The 23113-nt window shown below is 41.7% G+C and overlaps 1 protein-coding gene across 1 annotated transcript in view; it reads right to left on the minus strand.

The window, feature by feature from the left end:
• Window positions 1–21051, minus strand: part of LOC310937903 (transmembrane protein 132D-like) — a gene marked incomplete at both ends in the record, with an annotated part of 36528 nt that extends 15477 nt beyond the window's left edge. Inside the window, 4 exons of the mRNA XM_083902292.1 lie at window positions 744–915; window positions 7341–7487; window positions 15693–16605; window positions 20982–21051. Coding sequence (XP_083758418.1) covers window positions 744–915; window positions 7341–7487; window positions 15693–16605; window positions 20982–21051 — 1302 coding nt within the window. The remainder of the gene's footprint in view (window positions 1–743; window positions 916–7340; window positions 7488–15692; window positions 16606–20981) is intronic.
• Window positions 21052–23113: the final 2062 nt, after the last annotated feature.

Here is a 23113-nt window from a genome sequence, read left to right on the forward strand (position 1 = left end):
GGGGGCTGTAGCTACCTGCTTATTAGCAGCTTATAACCCAATAATACACTAAAATTCACCATAGAAACCAGGTAAATACCCAGTATTTTTGTTTACACTTAATGGCTCTGTATCCAGTAATGTGCAATAAACATTAAACTAGCTTACTAGCTCATGGATTAAAACTATCAACTGTAATTCATTGCGGGCCGCCAGAAATGTTTCTACGGGCCGCCATTGGCTCCCGGGCCGCACTTTGAGAACCAATGTTGTGAATAGACATATACATTTATCCTGCACAACAAATGAATGAAACACAACATATAATCAATACAAAATACAGAATCAAGGACAAAAAAACAGTTATGATTTCCCGTGTGTCCTAATTCTTTTTATCCAAACTTTCTAAATGAGCAGGTTTTTGAGCCGTAAAAATTCACTTGTGAAAACAAGTTTTGGGTCATTTTTTTCCAGTCATGTTTGCATCTTTACATGAGACTATTTCGCTGTTCCTCCACGTGTCGACACACAACAAATCACTTCCTGTGTGCAGCGCAAACACGTTGCCAGTTTGACACGAGATTTAAATACAGCTATAGTGAGAAACACAGGAATAAATGGGAACAAATTGGACAACGGTTTGAATGTTATGGACATTTATGTAAAAGAGTTAAACACAAAGGCAAATTTATTGTAAAACACAACAAAACAATGTTTCTGGGGGTTTTAAAGAAAAATAAATTGTAGGTAGGGTTTGTCCTTACCATGACCAGAGGTGCCAGTCCCACATAGTCTCTCTGGGTTGTGTAGATCCGCATTAAGCCCACATCCTTGACGTTTCCCGGCATCTCCAGTCGCCAGGAAATGGTCCGACTCTCCACCTGCTCTGAGACGTCTTTCGGAACAAAGTCCAGCTGTAAAACCTCCAGGAGACCCCTGTTTTGGAGACATAACTGTGCTTTAGACAAATAAAGCTGAACAGCTACTGCAAGACAAGTGCAGCGACGTAAAAATTCTATTTGGGCGCACAGCGTGGTTTTCTCTCCATATTGTAAATATTAGACGTACTGTTTTGAGATCATTTCAGAGTCGTTGGTATCACACTTGTGGGCAGATGAATCGCTCAGTTGTTGAACCTCGGTTGAATTTAAATGAAGCACGAAAAAAGAGATGGAAAATACAAAAATTAACAAATTAGCATTTCAATCATTGTCTGCCCACGCACGGTTCAGATTTCAGTCGTCAAATCTGGTGAACTGACGTGTTCACTTGAAGAATAACAAGTGCGGGTTTTGATGAAGATAAATTTCAGTGCACCATTTCAATATTACTTCAGTGTGATATCATTAAATGTTTTGTTCAACCTCCTGTTTGATTAGTCAAGTTGACCCAGGTTAAAGGACCGAGGCAAAAGGGAGTTTGATCATGTAGCAAATTGACATTTTTACTTTTTATAAAAGGGGGACACTGGTAGATCAATTTAATTTGACAGGTATAGTGTATTGTTTTCAGATGTATAATATATGTATAATAATGCTACTAATACATGGATGTAATAGTGTTTATGATGACAGCGCTGGTTAAAAAATGTACCATTAATATACTAGTATTATTATTATGAGTGCAGCTGAAGACGGAAAAAATTGCTGGAATTGGTCTGAATTTCATGTAAAAAACCTGTGGGGCTTTGACCCAAAAGTGAATGTGATTCACAACAGGATCTCATTTCCATCAGCAGATGGAAGAATAAGGTGAGAGTGTGAAGGGAAGATTAAGCAAGCTGGCAGAGGCCTCAGCCAAGCATTCTGGTCAAAGCATTGTCAAAGAAAATGCCATTTGATGCTGCAGCGCGTGTGTGGGCATACCTGTCGGGGTGGGAGCAGATCAAAGGGGAAATTGAGCAGAATGTGAATAGAGCTGCGGCACTTTGAAGTGGAGCAAAACTTTTGCATAAAGCAAACAAGGACGCCATACAGCCGAAACTCAAATTTAATAAAGGTCACGAATGTTGAAACCCGGCAGCCAAATGGATAAACAAAGGCTTACGTGGAATGAACCTACTTTATAATATTTCGTGCCTCGTGTGAAAGAAACTCAAGGACAGAAGATGGCGTCGGAATGAATGAGCAGCAACATAAAAGGCCATTATAAGGTTTTGTGCGGTGCACTCGGTCACTCGTGAAAAGATGTGTGAATGTTTGCATCCACAAGCCTCGGATTAGTGGTTAAATATCAAAAACTCCATGGCAGAGTCATATTAAAATGGAGAATAAATGTATTTTGCACTTGTAATTTCAGGCTTTAGACTCACAGATGACGCTGAATTTCGATTAAAGCTTCTGGTGAACACGTGTCTCTGATCTCTCTGACTTAGAACTTGGGCTAAAATACACGCCAGCTCCTTCACTTGCAGTCAGTAATCGTTAAGGGGGAACCGACTTTTTAAGGTAATGTTAGCAATCGAGATTTTAAAAAGACCTCAAATAAAAAAAAAAGGCAGTTACATGCAGGGACAAAAGTGGAGCACTGCTGTATCCCTTTGTGCACAGCAGTTCGCTAAATTCTATAATTGGACGCTGAACACTTGTGGTAATCTCTGCAGATGCCAACTGTGGAACTCTTTGCCTGACAGCTTACTGGAAATAGTTATAGTTGGGCTGTCGTAGCAAAGTATGGAGTGTGTACATTTACTTCACTGCATTTCCTCTTACTGTCTTTGTTACTCGCTGGTACCAGACAACATCAGAAGTAGACGAAGAGTTGGAGCTTTTCTAGTCTTGATGAGCTTCTTCTTTGCCATTCACCCATTCACACGCTTCAACATGGGGTTGAGTGTCGCAAGGACACATAATAGACTAGCAGAGCCAGGAAGACAACTCGCCTACCACCAATCTACCATGGCTGAATCCTAGCTCTTTACTTTTTACTTCTAAAACTGAAGTACATTTTATATCAGAAAATGACTTTTGATACTTAAGTACAGTAAATGTTTATTAAAAAAATTACTTCAACCCCTACCAAAGTCATTTTCTGGTAAGATACTTGTACTTTTACTCAAGTATCCCCTTTTAGGTACACTCTTAGAAATAAGGGTACTTTTACAAGGGCTGAGGTTCTACCTGGAACCATTTGCTTCTGAAAAACCCTTTTTTTGAATAAAGGGTTTTAAAAGGGTTCTTGGTGGAACCCTCCAGATGGGTTCTTTGTGGAACCCTCCAGAAGGGTTCTTTGTGGAACCCTCCAAAAGGGTTCTTTGTGGAACCCTCCAGATGGGTTCTTCGTGGAACCCTCCAAAAGGGTTCTTTGTGGAACCATCCAGATGGGTTCTTTGTGGAACCCTCCAGAAGGGTTCTTTGTGGAACCCTCCAAAAGGGTTCTTTGTGGAACCCTCCAAAAGGGTTCTTTGTGGAACCCTCCAGATGGGTTCTTTGTGGAACCCTCCAAAAGGGTTCTATGTGGAACCATCCAGATGGGTTCTTCGTGGAACCCTCCAAAAGGGTTCTTTGTGGAACCATCCAGATGGGTTCTTCGTGGAACCCTCCAAAAGGGTTATTTGTGGAACCCTCCAGAAGGGTTCTTCGTGGAACCCTCCAGAAGGCTTCTTTGTAGAACCCTCCAAAAGGGTTTCAGGTGGAACCTTTATAAATAAGTTCCACCTGAAGCGAAAAAAGGGTTCTCCTATGAGGACAAGCCGAAGAAACTTATATGGTTCTACTTAGCACTTTTATTTCTAAGAGTGTACTGTATTGTTGAAAACCAGGAAAAGAGAGCGGTAGTAAAGACTTCAGTCAATCATGAGGTCACTAAAAGACCTGAAAAAAATCGAAATAATAAACTAGTGAATAAAATCTTTCTTAAACAACTAACTCCAATGAGAAATGATGATTTACTGTCCATGTTTAAGCACAAGCGAGCTAATCTATCTTGTCATGAATACGGCATTATGCACCAAGAAGTATATTACTATGAGTTTCACACTCGGGTATTTTTATAGCTTAGTCGTGCATAGCGAGGCCTGTTTCCTGAGCTGTGTGTCAGCAGTGGAGAGTGGTCCAGCTGTATCCATTATCACTCTATTATTAGGGAGGGAAAAAACACTCAGTCTTCTTTAAACATATCACAACCCAGGGAACAGTGATGTTCAGTAGCAAAATATATATTTTTTGGTGGTAACATTTAAGTACATGAGAAGACAATCACTGTGATTCAAAACCACTGAGTCCCTCGTCTTTAAGACAGACAGCACGCTGACCGTGTGATTACATATCTTCATCAAAACGTATTATTTAATAGTATTTTCAGCGTGAGCGTTTCTCGGGCTGAGGTTGTGGTTTCTTGTCACTAGGGGATTTTAAAAAAAAGGGATTCTGGACCATTAAATGAAAGAGGAGACTACAGCATGAGATGATAGTCCATTAGGAGGCTCACAGCCAACAAACAAGACACAATGTGGTGATATTACTATCAAACGAATCAAAGCGAAAGTAGCCTTTGCAACTCTCATGATATGTCAAGCAAAACCTGGATGTAGCGTTAAAGGCGCAGTGTGTAAGAATTAGTCCACACACACTTGAGTGGAGCAATGGTTGTAACTCGACTCTGTCGTTTAAGTGGACAACTGTCTTTGTCCCAGTATACATGCGTTAGTGGGGTATCAATTTATTGAAGAAGATTGCCCGGCGGACACTATGATAGGTGGCAATGTTGCCACTTTCAGCTTGTTAGTATTAAGCTGTGTTTCCACCAGTTTCTTGCATTTCTATTAGGAATAGTTAGGATTAGTAGTGAAATAACCACCTCCAACAGTTCTATTGTCAGCAGTACCAGAGTTAATGGTACGGTCCAGCTCCACCCACGATTGGGCAACAGAAAATCGTAACACCCTTGCAACCGGTGTTTCTTTGACGCTATCCTCTGACAAACAGCCATAAACCGAGCAGGAAAGAAGTGAGCTGCTGGATGTCCTCCTTTGCTGTCTGTTATGTCGCATTCAATGTGGTACGACATCACACATACGTATTTCGCCAAACGCGACTTTTGGTTTCCGGATTAGCTCTCTCTGCTAGCTGTGAGCATGTCAAGCGCCAGTGCAAGTCTTTCTACCATCCAAGCACTTTAAAATACTTGAATCTTTAAAATGGCAGAGCATAAAACCACCATTATCTGAGTGTATTAGTGCGACTTTGATACACTTGGTTCAATATGATTACAGTGCGACTAACATAAACATGTATTTTAAAAGTCCTTTTTTTTCCTAATGTACTTGACGTCTTTTGCTCCCCCCCCCCCTTCCCAAGGCTATCAGGGAACTACAGTGGCCTTTGTATATAATGAGAAAGAATGTCATTCTTATTCATCTGTGTGATACGTCAAAGTGCAAAATGAATGCTCCGGCTCATGCGTTTGTTTGCGTTTCTATAGTAAAGCAAAGTCCTTGCCTGAAGTGCACACAAAATACCTTTTTCAAAGGCTATGCAAACCAGAGCATTTCCATTTTAAAGCCATTATACACCTATGTGAGCACGTTTATGGATATCAGCATCTGCCAATAAACACTCCTTAATCTTATATGATAATTGCCTGTAATCTCATGCTTTATCCATTGTTTTTATGTGATCTGTGCCTTTTAATGTGGCCAAATGTCCTCAAAACAGGCAAAATTTAGCGTGTTCCTTGAGAGATGCGTTTTTGTCCACTTTGGACATCGTCTTTGAATTCTGTGACCTTAAATAAATAAAGGAACCTGAATGATTGAAGAGGGTGCACTTGAGAGGTGGACGGAAACATGGTTAATGCCCCTATATTCCTGGAAATCTGTCTGTAAGGTTTTTTTTTTTTTTTTTAAATCCACATCAGCACTTTAATGCACAGTGGTGGGAGGCTGTGTGTGTGTGTGTTTGTGTGTGTTTGTGTCCTGGTGGGAGCTCAGTGCAAAGGACACAACTTGGAATATCTCTCCTTCCTAATCTCCTCTTCTGACCGTGCAAGCGCTTAAGCCAGGATAACGTAGCCGTGATTACGGATGATTATGGATAAGTGGGTCGGCTGGGCAGCGGGTGGTGTGTGTGTCTGTGTGTGGGCAGGGAGGTTGCTGGGCAGAGGTAGCCTCCAGTGTGTGTGTGTGTGTGTGTGTGTGCGCCACCACCCACATCAGGAAACCATGATGCGGTCAAATCTAGATGGTGTGCATGAGGTAAAACAGGAGAGAGAACGTACTCTCGGTTGTTTCCTAGAGTTACTTGTGATTTATCTTCAGGTTCATCCGTCAGTGAATTTTGACAGTGAAACTAATGATGCTGAAGAATAGAGGCAGTAAGTCAAGAGTTAAATTTAAAATTTAAATGTAGTCGAAGTTGAACTCAAAGAGATAAGAACAACAGATATGGTACAATAACATTTTTAGATTCCAGTTCTATGAATGTATAACTCGATTCTAAATTTGAAGAGCATTTTAAAATATATATACAGTATATTTTTTCTTAACACATTCATCTGTTTTTTGTTTTTTTTTTGCGGCAAAGTTGAAGCAGACATTTTAATGATTTTTTGCTCGACTCTTTTTTTTTTTTTTTCCAGCAATCATCTGAGAATCAAAGGAAATGAGAAAACTAACGAGCTGCGCTGTCAAATTCAATCTATTTTTCCAGAACTGCGTGCCATCTGAGAACACAAAGGACCACAATTGTGAAGTTTGCATAGTTGAGTGTCCAATTATCCGTCCAAATTGAAAGCCTCCGAATGAAACAAAAAAAAAATGAAATTAAAGATATTTTTGTTGTATGGATTCGCCGTATTCTCGCATTACCTCACACAATGTTCTTCTTTCTGCAATAAAATGTTCGCATCCTGCAGACATAAGACCCCATGCTGACGATACAGAAATGAGCGTGATTAAGTCCTTAAGGATTCAGTTTCTTTCTTCGACATGAAACGGGCTCTGCAAAAGGGCAGAACACGAGTAAATCTTTAAAACTACTTTCCTCTCGTGCAGTTTTTTTTTTTCTTCTCACCGCTCCTATAGTACATGTAAATTGATGCAGATTTTTCCCACACAGACAAGAAACTATATTTTGTGAAACTCGGCTCGTAGTGCTCAAGCACAGAAGAACACAGCTGCGAATGATTGCCTCTCCTGTGGAAGAGCAATGTAGAAAGATATGACATAACGCGGAGGAAACGTTTGTCATGACAACTGATCGTGTTCTCGTGCGAGGGGTTATTAAAATCGCAACAGGAAATAAGAGATGCGAGGAAGTGATGATGGAAAAGAGTTTGACTCGATCTTCAAGTAGGAACAAACGTTTATGTGTTAGTTTGTTTTTCCCCGTGGTGGGCATGTGCGGTGAATGCAGTGCACTGACCTCTTTCCAATGATGGCGACCTTCCTGCGGCAGATAACAGAGAGAGTGTTGGCGGTCGCTCCTCTGCCAGGTTCCAACAGAACGTCCCACAATGTTGAGTCGCTGGGTCGCGCCGCGGTGAACGACAGACCCGTTTTGACTGTGGCCCTGCAGTAAACACAGACACAACATGCATAGTCAAATCAACACAGAGCATTTTCCGCAATTTATTTTTTTCTGTTTGGGAAGTTAATAAAACGTGAACCTTATTAAAAAACCCGTTTGAGTTCAAAATATACAGCCTAGAATCTCTTCAGACATAGTAATCGTCACATGGTGAAACAGAGGGCGCTGTGAGCACAGTCTGGCCTTAGATCCACTTTGGGTGAATTCCAATTCCTTGCTTAACCCTCAATCTCAAAAATGTGCTGTCCCGATTCTCAGAAGAATTAAGTTGAGGGGCAAGTTTTAGGGCTGTATCGCCCTCAATATTGAGATTTTCCGAGACCACCCTTGGGAGCAAGGGCTACCCAGAATGCATTGCGTGTTTTCACGTAACAAAGATGGCGCCGAAAGCAGCGAAACGAGTGCGATGCAAATTAAGTATTTTCTTTGTTAACAGAGATATAAAAATGATGAAAACCATTGTATTATCTTAGTTTAGGCCCATATTATGGATTACTGACGTCATTGTTGCGTAACATTTATTTTTATTGTACGATCTTTTGTCAATAGCCGGCCGGTGCGGACACGCGATCGTTTGCTATTGTTTACCCTTCAATAAGCCGTGGTGTGTGGTAACTGTCAGCTGAATATGTCCGTGGTTGTGGTATTTGTATGAGTATCATCTTATAACTAACTGACAACCTAATAACTTGACTGACAAACGGATCGTAGTAAATAATCCTGACGTAAATGTGTTCTTCTTCTTCTTTTTTGGAGTTGACAGACTGGACGCAGCTTTCGCGTTATTCTGCCCCCCACTGTCTGAAGACGTATCTGCATTTAAGGGGTGTCCCATTTCTAAGTGACGAAATAACCATCAACACTTGGTTTTGAGGGCCAGTTAAGATTAAAGGCCACATTATACTTCTCCGACTGCGTATGCGTTATCCGTCTGCGTCACCACGGAGACGCCTCGAGCATTTATACTTCTGCGTCGTGGTGACGGACACTCGCTGCAATTTCCCGCCCGATCAGAAGGGGGCCCTGCGCAAGGTTGTTGTGCTTCTGGCTACAGTGAGCAATGGCGTCCGAGAAAGAAAGAGAGAGAAAGACTGCTGTTGTTGAAAAAGTGGCCGTTTCTCACTTTTCTGTGTCACGGAACGCAGTTTTAAGATAATTTGAGGCGAGAAATTGGACATTTAGAGTCTAAACATGTGCTGTGTGTGTTAAGATATGACGTATTTATAGTTCGGCAGCGGCGTTATCGGCGGGGATCAGCTTCGCCTCTGTCAGGACGCCCGGAGCGCACTGAGAGCCGGCACAGAGCAGCTTAGCTCGGCCTGTCCTGAGGACCAATCGCAGCTCTTGCCGTATCCGTAGTCCCTTGACGGAGTGACGGACACTTAAAAAATATTCCGTGCACCCGGAGACGACGCAGAGGCTCTTCGACAGGTTCTGCGTCGACGCAGAGGACTTTGCGTAGCTACGCAGAGCACTTTACGCAGAAGTATAAATTGGGCTTAAGGGTTGAGCTTGAGGGTTAAGATTGAGGGTTAAGATAAGAATTGGAATTGGCCCTTTGAATCCATCCATTGTTTTCCTAAATTATGTAGATTACAAAGTAAAGAACACATCTATGGACTGACCTGTTAGATTAACTTTTAGCGGCAGAAGACTGTTCAACCTTATGTGACTAACATATGCAAGTAAATCTAAATAATGTTGTCACATGTTAAATCTTTGAAGGGTTATTATTTATTTTATATTTGAAGTTTGCAAAGTTTGAAGAAAGCTTCTCTGCCGCGTATGCAGTGTGTACCGAGTGTGTATGCGTTTGTTCATTTACATTGTGCCTAACAAGGTGAGTCACTGACAGCGCGATGTGTCGCAGCCTGACTGAGCGTTAACAGACGTATTAAATTCCCATTAACCCTGGGGAGAACTGGGGATCAGTTAATCAGATGCCTGACTCAGACACACACACACACACACACACACACACACACATCTATCTACCAGGAGAGCTAGAACACTTTATATAAATGATGTGAATGGACCAAAAAAAAAAAAAAAGTCCTGGAGGTCCAACAATCAGCGAGGGATTTGTTGCAGACCCTCTGATAAGTTGTTCCGTTCAACATCATCTAACGGGATCACAGAGCAGTCCACAGCAGTGACAGAATAAAAAAAGTAAAACAAGGGAAAGGGGTCACGTCTGATCCACGTTTTAAATGAACTGATTCTCTAATCTGCACTCATACAGGCAAACTTAAAAAAAGTGGGAGCCTCATGTGTTTACAAAACAGACCCATTTTCCCTCGCGATAAGGATCCAGTGAGGTGCTGGACAACTTCCAGGGGGATTTCAGCGATTGCTTGATCAAGAGCATCGCTCAGCTCCTGCAGATTTGACAGTGGGATGTTCACACTGAGAGTAATTTGAAAACCTCAGTCCTCAAATTGTGTTCTTTTTAGAGTCGCTCAAAGAACGCCAAGGCACTGAAGCAGCAGTAAACACATTGGGCTGTACCATTAAACCGGCCACCGCATTTCTCATCTGTTGATAACACTTTCATTTCGTCTGCCACAAATCATGTTCTTAAATTCAGATACAGACTTTTTTTTTACAGTAGGTTCTCGTAGTAATGATAGATTAAACCTAGAAGCAAATCTTTGCTTTCTCTGGCGTATCGTTTGAAACAGCTCTTATACTGTACCACCAACAATCTGTGATTGTTTATGCAATAAATAAATGTGCAATAATAATGTTGTTTGTTTGTCTCCATTTTAAAAGTGACAGATGGACTGTATAAAACCAAAATATTTACATTATTCATGCTGAAATAAAGGTTTAATGATGCAGCCTAAACCAAACGTACTCTCTAACCTTGAACCACCAGTTCATACCTAACTTTAACCCAACAACAATTAAAATCTTGGCCTAAAACACAACTAATTCAATGTCAAGGTCAATGTTTATAGCAGAAAAGGTTCTAAAGCGGTAACAAATACAAACACACACACACACACACACACACACACAAGCCAAAAACACATGCTCACAGTTTTGTGATCAAAGAGCGAGCAGACTAATCAATAACCACTGAGACTGAGGTCAAGGTCAGTACACACACACACACACAGAGTGCAGTTTTTCTATTAATCAAACGGATGCTGAGTTTGATTGAATGAATTCTTCATTCAAATGGCACAATCAAACTCAAAAACCTCAACATTTCGTTTCCATTTACAACTTCAGAGAATGTGCAACTGCTGATTTATTTACACGGGTCAACTTTTGGATTAGTCACTCTGTCGCGCTGTGTCCGTGGAAAAGGCGGGGGGGGGGGGGAAGAGAATTTCGTATCCACAGGCCCCGACATGAGCTTCCCTGTGGAGGAGAAACCTCATCTCAGGCAATTCTATCCCCAATCTGTAGCATTTGTCAGTCACTACCCATAGTTCACGACTGAAACTCCAGAAAGGTAGAGGAGAAAATGAATGTCAAACTTCAGCATGAGCATCTTTTTCACCTCCTGTGTTTTATCGAATCCGTGAAATCTCTTTGCTTAAAACCGTGAAAGCTGGGGAGCTTCACTCTGTTATTTGCCTGTAAACTGACACCTATTATTTTTGAGCTATTTGTGGGCTTCAAATACTTCAAAGTTATTCTCTTATGTGTGCAGATTATGTGCCTAAAAGCAAAATAACAAAAGGTTTGATGTTGAATTAAATGGGAATGCTTGTGAAAATCGTGTAATCATATTCATGTGTGCTTAACAGGTGGGCCCACATGCACCACACACACACACACACACATGCACACGTGCACCCAGATGATAATCCTGGCAGCTGGCCCAGATCATGTCCTACCGCAAAGGGTTAACCTCTTGATTCATTTTCAATCAGGGCCACAGATTATCTGGCCTTACCCCTGCTGGAGTGGACTCAATCTTGGGCCAAAGAGTGGAGCAGGGATTTCTCCCAGGAGGAATCAATCACTGTGCCGAGCTCCTCAGAGCTAGCCTTCCACTTGGACTCAGCACCCTCTTCTTGTCTGACCTCATTCTGTATGTGGCAGTGGGTCAGAAACAGACAGACCCAAATAATTGCCCTGGCTGCAGAAACTTCGGCAGTATGGGCTCTGAGTCCAGATGAGGTGGCTGTTAGATCCCTCCCAAAATAATCAAAACAACGGCAGACGTTAAAGCGGAACTAGACCGGATTTTTTTTGGTGTGTATCTGCGTCATTACCTTGTTTACGAAGACTTGAAGTTTTGAAAAAGAAACAGTTCAGCCATTGCTGAGAGCGCTGTGTTTTATTGTAATCTCGGGCTCAGTGAGATCTCTGAAAATCCCGTTATAGTTACGTAAACATCGGTTCTGCGGAACAAGCCGATCGCCCTTATCCGGGCACTAGTCCGGGCACATCCGGTTGCGTACATTGAACCACAGAAGAAGAATAACGTCCGTTGTGGAGGTGTTTCACGAGCGACAGTGTCTTCTGACTCTGGGTCAAAGTCATAAAAGGGACTGCGGCGGGGAGACGTGAAGAAGCTGTTTTTAAACACTGTTAAAACAATGTTTTAATAATGAGGAGCAGTGCATCCACCGTTCCAGAGGGGGGAGCTGCGCTTCTGAGAGCCGGTGTGCCGAATGTCACTTCCCGGGGTACTGGCCAATCACAACACAGTCTGTCTTCTATGGCGAGATTTATGTCTGAAATAGCGCGGCTGACAAGTGCTTCAAAAAGGACACATTTCTATCGGCTCGTTTCCAGCAACTAGGAGGTTTTTGACCATAATAACAAGTTAATATATGTAAGTAGACCTCCATAACTAACATATATGTGCAACAGGACCACTCTATGTGAGCTTTAAAGGGTTAGCGTCTCTGGACCAAATGCAAACTCAACAAAGCTGCCACAATCAGGTTACTGGGTCTGTGTGTTTGTGTTTGTGTGTGTATATATTGCTTGTGGATGATAAGTATATGAAATGAGCCACAGGTTTTGACTCGCGCGTCATATGGATTAATGCACATGCTCTATATCTTAGCATCGCTCTCCATTTGACTGCTTCCCACGGCAGATTACTGCGGCATGTTTTCCTGCATGATATCACTAAATCGCGGGATTAAAAAAAAAGAAATTTGTCTTGCATTTCAGACACAACCATTAAGCTGAGTAAAGACTGCGAGCCGCGCTATGTGACGGCTTTACACTTTTGCTGATCTGAAACGCGCAGATAAAAACAATTTCACTCCGCTCATTGATATGCATCAACAGGCAGCGAGCGTGAAAAAAAAACTTCCACAACAGCTTGATCTGTGCATTTCAGTGTGACAAGGCTGCTATTATATAAAGTTCACTTTTACCCGAAGTATTCAGGAAGATGTTAGTTATTTGTTTTCCCGCTCCATTAAACGCATGCATTATTTATGAAGTCAAATACCCAGAGAACCTTGTTGAAATGTTAGTGGGATGTTGAGATATGAAAGCTGGTGAATCATTTGCCAATTATTTCACTGTTTATGGATGAATGCTATTCATAACTCCACCCGCTAACTGAGAAGTTGAAGTAGACAGGGTATAACATGTCAGTAAATTATGAAGCCGGTGAGACTGGCAGATAACACAAGTCATGTAGGCGCTCAAGCATTTCGGTGTGCGGCCTTGATATCGGTCCCCATCAGTATTCAAGGGGTTTAAGTAACCATTTAAATGCATGGAGCTTATCCCTCATAAAGACACTCAAACATACTGTACATCACGGTGATTCAATTTGGTTTCCAGTCCCTTTTTTCTGCTTCGCGTGTTTCGCTGATAGTTAAATTTTATGTGGCTTCATCTAAACACTTGTCTCTGCAAACTCAGCAACGCAAATCGCGAACCTTTCTAATGTTTTCCGACAGTCTCCACTAAACACCCTCTTGCCTTATTTAGTTGCATGTGTGATGTTGCCACGGTTACCGCACTGCATATGCCTCATCGTATCGAAACCAAATGAGCTACGGGCAAATTATGACTAAATAAAAATGATCCTTTATTTATAGGAATTGTTATCTTAAGGGTCACATAGAGTGGTCCTGTTTCACATACATGTTAGTTATGGAGGTCTAGTTACATACATTAAGTTGTTTTTATGGTCAAAAACCTCCTAGTTGCTGTAAACGAGCCGATAGAAATCGTCTTTACTGACGGTGTTTCCCAACCGCGAGGCTTGAGACCATGGATGTATAATATGAACTGGATAGAGCTCCGCCTCATCTGCCTTGAAGACAATTTTTACATGGTGGCTACTGTGGGTACTGCAACATAAAACCCCATGGAACCCAAAAGCAACTTTCCCATTGACCGCAATAGTAAAAGAGACGCCTGTAAAAGTGTCCACAGGACACCTGGAGACATGGACACGGGCTTTTATAGATCTTTATATGGTAGTGAGACTACTGCGCATGCTCTATGGGCCCCATTACCCGGAAATAAACGCGGAAGTCAAAAACTTTTTTGGCATATGCGCTGGGTGAGCAGCTTCATAGGAATGAACGGTAGCAAGGGGCGGTGCTCTATCCAGTTCATATAATACATCCATGCTTGAGACTCAAATCTCTCAACCCGGAAGTGACATATCAGCACACCCGCTCTCAGAAGCGCAGCTCCCCCCTCTGGAACGGTGGATGCACTGCTCCTCATTATCAAAACATTGTTTTAACAGTGTTTAAAAATAGCTTCTTCACGACTCCTCGCCGCAGTCCCTTTTATGACTTTGACCCGGAGTCAGACCCAGAGTCAGAAGACACTGACGCTCGTGAAACACCTCCACAACGGACGGTATTCGGACGGTATATAACGTGCCGACTCTTTCTGCCTCCTCCTTGTGGCTCGATTAAGTTTTTTTATGTAAATCGGTGCAAGTCGTCACACAATTGTTTAATTCTCGATGCGTCATTCAACCCGATTCTCCAGTGAGGCGGGGGGAAAACACTGGCTAACAAGAAACCTCGGGACATCACCACAATGTGTGCATTTGAGAGTTATCACAACAAAACAAATGCAAATGAATCTACACTTGCGTGGTATAACTGAAGCCATTCCATGAAAACGGACGCTTTAATTCTCCGTTTGTTTAATTGACTGCACTGGAAGCTCGTCTTGCAGTTTGCTCGCGAGTTCGCAGCGATTTGCATTTCTTCGCATTGGCTTCAGAGCAACGCTGACAGATTTGAGATTTGACTTGGATTCATCTCAAATAACCAGAGGCTTGGCTATGACTTGACCCCAGAGGACCTTCAAACTCTTCAGCAATGAGTGCACACCACCAGAGGAGAGTGAAAAAGTGAATACAAAGGGATGGGTCAATATCCAACTGGTGCGTAGCTGCATTAAAATTCCCTCAGAATAAAAAAACAGCTACTTGAAAAGTATGTATGAATAAAAAAAAAAGCTCCTTTGTTTTCCACTGAAAGTATTCTGCTGTATTTTGGACAAGAAGGATTTTTACTTCATTGTTCAGAGTTCGATGAGAAGATCAATACCGCCCTCGTTGTCTGTCTAAAAAAAAAATTCAAGACTGCAGTCACAGCCAGTTAACTTGTCTTAGCATTAAGGCTTGAAACAGTTCCACCTATCAGCCCCTCTGAAGCTCTGTAACTATTAAGGATAAACCTGAAAACCTTTGCAGATGCAGCTGTTGCCATGGTAATCAACATTAAAACCAGTGTACAGGTACTCTACCTGCCTACTTGTTGATGTGTTCCTGGACAAGGCCCTTAATTGCTCGTGGCAGATGTGTTGACAGCATGTGAATGGGTGTGAATTATGGTTGATAGAAAAAAGAAGCTGCATAAGGCTGTGCTGCATGAATGTGTGTGTGAATGGGCAGTAGTGTAAAGTGCTTTGAATGGTCATCAAGAGTAAAAAAAAAAAAAAAAAGACAGGCTATTTACTTTTGAAAAACACCAAACAGCCCATAAAAACACTGGTAATTCTGAAACACAATAAAACATTTAACTTTAGTGGTAATATTGTGTGTAATAGCGTTCGTATAATGTAAGCTTTGCTGACATTAACCATGTGCTAAGCATTTGGAATAAAAAAAAAAAAAACGAGAGCCAAATTTGGCAGATGCCAAATAAATTACCAATGGAGAAGTTTGTAATGTGGGAAAACAATTTACCTACATAGTTTAAAAAAAAAAAGTTGACTGACCTGAGTGTGAAATTTTCCAGGGTGGATGTACTTGCTAGGAAGACATAGAAAGTGGCCACATCTTTGGTTTTCAAAGGCTTCGATGAAGTCTGGATCACCACGGCGCCCCCCAGCCTCAGCCGAAGAAAGGTGGGGTTTCCTGGAGGTGTTCTGATCAGATTAACACTCCCTATCCTCCGCATGGGTGTCCCAGATCCCCCAGACACTCTTGCTCTTCCCACACCTACACGCTGCAGGCTGTCCTGTGGCGTGCACTGGCCAGTCTGGTCCCTCCGACTCTGGAAGTACACCTCCACAAGATTCCCCTTGTGTCCCTTAATCTCATCGGCTTTTCCTGCCTCCCTACCGGAGCTCGCTGACCGGCTGGCCGAGCTGAACCAGGCAGGTTCTGGCTTCAGCTGTGCCACACAGAATCCGCCGGGAGACACCAGGCATGCTCCACGAACCTCCCTCATCTCCCAGAAGGCGTAGGCCGTGACACAGTGAGCTCCGTCACTTTTCCTCCCCTTGTCTTCTCCAGATCCCTTCCTCTGTTGCCCAAAAGTGGTGTTTTTCTCTGAAGGCATGTGGAAGAGGATCTTAACAGCGGGAGACGAGGAACGAACCTGGCGGGCCAAGATGACTGGCAGGATTTTGCGTCCGCTCAGGAGCAGGTCTTGAGAGATTGGGGCGTCTACTGTCAGGGCGCCGTACGAAGCATTGACAGACGACTGAACTATTCCGGAAGCTCCTTGACCGGTGACGTAAAAAGTCTGAGTCTGAGCACTCAGGCTGGAGTTGCCTGGTGGCTTTAGACCGTCCTGCCTCAAAAACACATGGTCCACATTGACGACCTGAAAGTCGATGGTGGGATAAACTGGAGTTGGACTGAAGGACGTCCCAAGGTCGACAGCAGCGTTTTGACACTCGGCAACTGGGAGGAAGGAGACAGAGGACAATTAGCTCAGTTTCAAAACTGTTAAGATGCAGACTGACAGACATTGCATGATGACGAGAAGTTGAAAAGGGGATAAAATATGTAACAGTTTTTCCACATCTTGCTGAACATGCTACTATAAATTGTTTTAAAATATTCCTTAAACCGGACCTAGACCGGAAGTTCCAATTAACGCCGTTTTTTTTAGTGTGTATTTGCGTCATTACCTTGTTTAAGAAGCCCTGAAGGTTCAAAACAAACAGTTCAGCCATTGCTGAGAAAGCTGTGTTTCATTGTAATGTCCGGTTCAGCGAGATCTCTGAAAAAACCCGGTCCGGTTACGTAAACAACAGTTCTCCGGAACAGCAGATCGTCCTGCTCCGGGCACTAGTCCGGGCACTAGTCCGGGCACATCCGGTTGCGTACATTGAACCGCAGAAGAAGAAGAACGTCCGTTGTGGAGGTGTTTCACGAGCGTCAGTGTCTTCTGACTCTAGGTCTGACTCCGGGTCAAAGTCATAAAAGGGACTGCGGCGGGGAGTCGTGAAGAAGCTATTTTTAAACATTGTTAAAACAATGTTTTGATAATGAGTAGCAGTGCATCCACTGTGCCAGAGGGGGGAGCTGCGCTTCTTAGAGCGGGTGTGCTGAATATGACTCACTTCCGGGTACTGGCCAATCACAAGACAGTTGGGAAGCCGGGTGAGAGTTGAGTCTGAAATACCGCGGCTGGGGAACAGCGTCAGAAAAGAGGATTTCTATCGGCTCATTTACAGCAACTAGGAGGTTTTTGAGCATAAAAACAAGTGAATGTATGTAAGAAGACCTCCATAACTAACATATATGTGCAACAGGACCACTCTATGTGAGCTTTAAAATCTTCTCCAGTAAATATGGACTTTCTGCCTCTTATATGAACTGTATGTACATATGTCATGTATTGTCTTAATAAGTTGAAGCAGGACATTCTTAATCACGTCTCTCAAAGCCGTGTTAAAAAATAGAGATCTGACGATCTGCACTTTTGGACATCGGACGTCTGTGAAAAATTTTAAAAGTATTCGCGGTATCATCGCCGTCGTTAACTTTAAAGAGCCAAGTCCAAACTGCTGTGTAAAGAGACGAACATGAACACATTCTTTGATAGTTTTATGCTCAGCACATTTTGGCTCACACGACCTTTTCAAACGACCATCCCCCCCCCCACCCCCCCAGACTCTAAAAGTTGAAGGAAATATTCTCTCTGTCTTGCATTTCATAGTTTAGTGATGGTACTCATCGAGAAATAGGAACATAATAACGAATCTTGCCTATAAATTCCTGTTTTACAGGTACCGTAAAGCCAGATTCTATTCTTTCTCAGGGGATTAAAAACATAATATTAATCATCCCAGTGGCGCAAAGACACAGGAATACCACGTGTATAACAGGTGTTGTACTTATCACTCGGCGGAAAATTAAATTCTCCACTCTGCATGAACTACTTCTATGCAGCGAAGTAAAGGGAATAGCAAATGCAGCATCAGAGTGGTAAAAAGCCTCTTGAAAAATTCCAGGATGCTGTATGTGACAGCTCCCACTTTCTCCTGCCAAAGACACTTGGTAATATGCCATCCTCCACATTGAAGTGCTCCAGAATTAATGTGTGTATTTGACTGTCCCGCTGCACCTGACAAAAATAACTCATCCAAAAGGCAAATACGCTGTAAACGGAGCCACCTTTCCCCTCCCTGGAGGTCCAGAAAACTATATAACACCACAGTCTTTCTCTTCTATTTCACAAATTGTGTTCATAAAGGGTAAGGAGATGTACAGGTGTCAGAGTTGATATCAAAAGAATAGCACACATGCAGTTGACTTATAGCCTGCTCCGAAAGTGTTGGAACAGCAAGGCCAGTTCCTTCATTTTTTTGGCGTACTCTGAAAACATTTGGATTTGGATTCTCGTAATATTACGACTTTATTCTCATTATATTACGACTTTTTACTTGTGAGGTTACAACTTCTTTCTCGTGAAGATCCTACTTTATTCTAGTAATATTACGACTTTATTCTCACAATGTTCCGACTTTATTCTCGTAATATTCCGACTTTATTCTCGTAATATTCCGACTTTATTCTCGTAATATTACGACTTTATTCTCGTTAAGTTACAACTTTATTCTCGTAATGTTAGGACTTTTTTCTCGTTAAGTTACAACTTCTTTCTTGTGAAGATCTGACTTTATTCTCGTAATATTACGACTTTATTCTCACAATGTTACAACTTTATTCTCGTTAAGTTACGACTTTTGTCTCGTAATGTTACGACTTTTTTCTAGTTAGGTTACAACTTCTTTCTCATTCCTTTATTTTTTAAGTGAGGACTGTATATATTACAGAGATCATTCTGTAATTCGAGGAGTTACACATTACGTCTCTGATTTCTGCTAGCAGAGGTAAAGTGAAACAAAATGCAAAGGTGATTCAACTGTATAATCATTTTATTTATGCTCTCTATTTGCTTATTTGGCATTTTCCACCCAGTCAATTTGTTTTATTACACTTTGTGGACATAATTCAATGTGACGATACAAATCTAAGGCTTCCACTTCTAGTTGATGGCTCATACACTTAAGCAAAAACCAGGAATTTACATTTAAAGCAGGCATAAATGAAACAACATCAGCAATGCAACACTGTCTCTCTTTGTGCCAATACACACTCGACTACGAGACAAGTATAAAAAATAAAGGCATTGATTTGATTGGAGCTTTTCCCAAGACAAGTCAACACCAACTGAAGCCTCTGATCTCATATTGTGATTCCTGGCCTAATTCCCTGTAGTTTTCGAATTGTGACACTGCAAGAAAATTGAAAAGGAATATTTGCAGACGTTATTTCAATTTCAAGACGGGATTGCTGACATGACAGATGGTTTGTCTGTGACTGGACTAAGATAAGGCGTGTCATGCATATTCATGGATTCCCAGGCGGAGACGATATCAAAGTCTGTATCACTTAGAGATGTTAAGAAAGGGACGCAGCTGCACCGCCGAGTCGTCCACAAGTAGAAACGCAGCCGTCCCGCATTCAATATGTGTGATGGGAAAGTGCACGCGGACAGATATCATTCGCAGATTTAAAACCCGGGGGCCAATCTCGGAGAGTTGTGTTCGCGTGATATTTGTATCACAGAGAGACAGACGGCTTACTGAGACTTCGTACAGTCCAACGCAGGTTATCTTTAAACAACCAGAGAAACAGCTGTGCAACCTCAGCTTTAGGCCCTTTTAATCCCACAGATGCACAGACTAGAGGACATGCTGCTGCTGCTGCTGCTGCTGCTGCTTCCATTTTAGACAGAGGGACAATGAAGTGGACATGGGTGTGTATGTACCAGGGAAAGTGCTCAAAACACAACACTATATTAGGCCTGTGTGATCAATAATTATCTAAATAAAGGCTGCGTTTTGCTCCTGAGCGCGAGTTAAAGATTGTGATTTTGAGAAAAACAACAAATCTGAGGCGAAATGTTCAATAGCAATTATGTGTTCCCTCTCAGGCTGTGTTTGCACGATCCATAATCATTATATTAATACTGAACCTTTGTTATACAGACACAAAGAGGGAAATTATATCAAGATATATATATATATATATATATATATATATATATATATATATATTCAAAGCTAGATGTATATATTGTTATTGAATTTTTGCCCAGCCCTACACCATTGTCATGTGAATACATCGTGCAACAGAAGGGACCGTAGATCCATTAGCTGCAGGGTCGGCTCACTCACTTCTTTATTTACACATCTAAAATAAAAACAGGGGGGCTTCTCTTACTCATAAACACAATCTTACAGTATAGGCATGTTTGAAATCATAAGCATGGCCTAAATAAAGGGAGCCATAAATCCAATCTCGCAGGCTTTATCCGGTCTGCGTGTTCATCAAAACACACATTTACATATACTCATTTCATCTCCACTAATGCTTCTTTCCTATACATATATATATATATATATATATATAGTTCCTTATTTATGGTTTTCCTTGTTGCTACATCATATGCATATATATTTTCTTACTTTATATGCTGCTTCTTCTTATGTGTTGATATTGTTGCTGTTGTCAGGAAGTTTTCTTGTTTAGTGTATGATGCACTTGAGTATTTATTTAGTCGTATTGTCCCCTGCCTGGGGACCACATTATGCAAATTAGCCAGTGTCTATGATCTGCTATATTTACATGGTTGGTGTTCATTAATGTGCACGTCCCCTCTTAAATAAATAAATAAATAAATAAATACATAAATATATATATACACACAAATAACAGACAATAAATCAGTTCACCCCCACACACCCTGCCTTAATGCTCACCTTTCACGGCTGCGAGCGCAGCCACTGCCACCACAGGGAGCAGTGAACGCAGGGGAGAGGTGAGCATCATTCCTGCCAAGTTTTAAAACCTCTGGGAACCAGCGACTTTCACTCCGCGCAGCGCCGACGCGCTCCAGTGCGCACCGAGGAGGAGACTGCGCTGTGGTGACTCACTGTCTGAAGAACGCGCTGGAAACAAGTCATTGCATTGTCTGTTGTCCGCTGAAGTTGCTTCCTTTGACTTTTAAAAGATCAAGTGGGAAAGAAATAAAAAAAACATTAAAGTCTCCTCTATAGTTGCATGTGGGGAAACAACAAGTCTCTTCCTCCCTGTGTTGGCACGGCTCCGCCTGGCACCCCGAGGACAGGACAGCACTCGGCAACAGGCGCCGACTATTCCCATCATAGGAATCAGTAAACATGTGCCCGTGGGTCTGACAGATTAATGGACCCACGTGGGTAATCGACGGTTCTCCAGTGAGCTGCTGCTGCTGCTGCTGCTGCTGCCTCGCGTAAATTAAATGCACACGAGGTCAAGGGGGATCAGTGGTTTGTCATTTTAATGTTGATTGAACAAATTAAGCACATGATTGTGGTGGTGATAAAGCACAAAGATGATTATTTTGTCGGTGGTGGTTAAGAGAAAGAATATAAAGCAAAATCAAGTTTCAGTGTTGCATTTATATCATCCACTGATGGAGCTGATTTTATATTTTTTTCTTTTATTTTCATTCATTAACACTTTATACTTTTAGAAACTCCCCCCATGCCATCTTCTTTTTTATTGCATTATTATTATTCCTGGAAGTGGGAGAAAACAAACCGATAAGCTACAAAGAGATGTGTTTTAGAACATTATATTCAGTTATTTGATACGTGTGTTGCTCACTGTTTAACCCTTTAAGCATCAACATGTCTGCCCTGGCCTTATTTGCATATTGTACACATAAAAGGGGACTTTCAATACCTGGCAGTTATTTCAGTTATTTACAATTTACTGCATACAAAAGAGTCTGAGTGACTTTTTAAATGATTATCTTTAATTTATTAATGTATACACTGTATATTGTGGCATTTAATTTACTTTACCATGACCAGACTTTGCTCTATTTCCATTTATTATATTTTATTTTTTTCTATTTCTATTGTTTTTTTTTGTTTGTTCTTATTTTGAATGCAAACACAGGTCATTGCTGTAAAACAAAAGCTCAAGGCTCAGTCAACCTTCGACGAATAAACAATGCTTTTATAATACTGCGTATATGACCCATAGCATCAATTTTCAAAAACACTAGCAATGCCCCTCAAATTGCTTTTGAGTTTTAAACTTCTGCAAGACAGCATTTTTTTAATGCAGTCATTTTGTGAGATCTATTAATCATCTTTATGGGAAAACAGGAAAAAGTGGACTTTTGTAAAGTCTGCACTTGAAGCTTTGTGAGTCTCATCCGAAAAAAAACTTGGAAAGAAAGAGCTGGAGGTGGATTCCCTAATAATACCTCACTGTTGGTAGTCTTAGGTTTCCCCTTGTAAAAAGTGGTTCTTCCTCTCAAATGGGCTGTTCTCCTAGTTAAAGGTACAGTGTGTATAATAATTTGAGAGGGTTTATTGGCAAAATAGAATAGTACCAATTAGTACAGCCTTTTATATGTACTTTCCAGATCTTACATGTACAGAGGCTGCTGTACCTGCGTCGCCATTGTTACTACAGCGAGTCTGTTCGTAGGATCCCAACAGTGAAAGATCAGGGATTTTCTCGGTCGGCCGTCCCTTGTCAATGAGGTTGGAGGTTGAGATGATTTTGGTCTCACGATGATCTTTCAGTCGGCATCTGTTCCGACCCAGACGATCAGTCGACGTTATCCCACTTCTGACACCAAAAGTAGAAAAAACTGAAGGTTTCTGATGAGGAAATAAAGCTTATTAAGAGTATCAAATTGCCTGTAGAAGGCAGTATAAGGAATAGCAGGGGTTTTTTTCCCATTACAATTCGAATGGACAGTCCAAGTTGTGAAAGCACATTTACTGCATCTACAGCACTTTTTAAACCAAAGCTTCTCAAAATGGAGGACCATATGTGTCATGTAACCTGATCATTGTGGCTGATTCCTTGTTTGAAAAGAAACACGAGC

The sequence above is a fragment of the Microchirus variegatus genome, assembly GCF_963457635.1.
Source record: "Microchirus variegatus genome assembly, chromosome: 16".
Lineage (NCBI taxonomy): Eukaryota > Metazoa > Chordata > Actinopteri > Pleuronectiformes > Soleidae > Microchirus > Microchirus variegatus.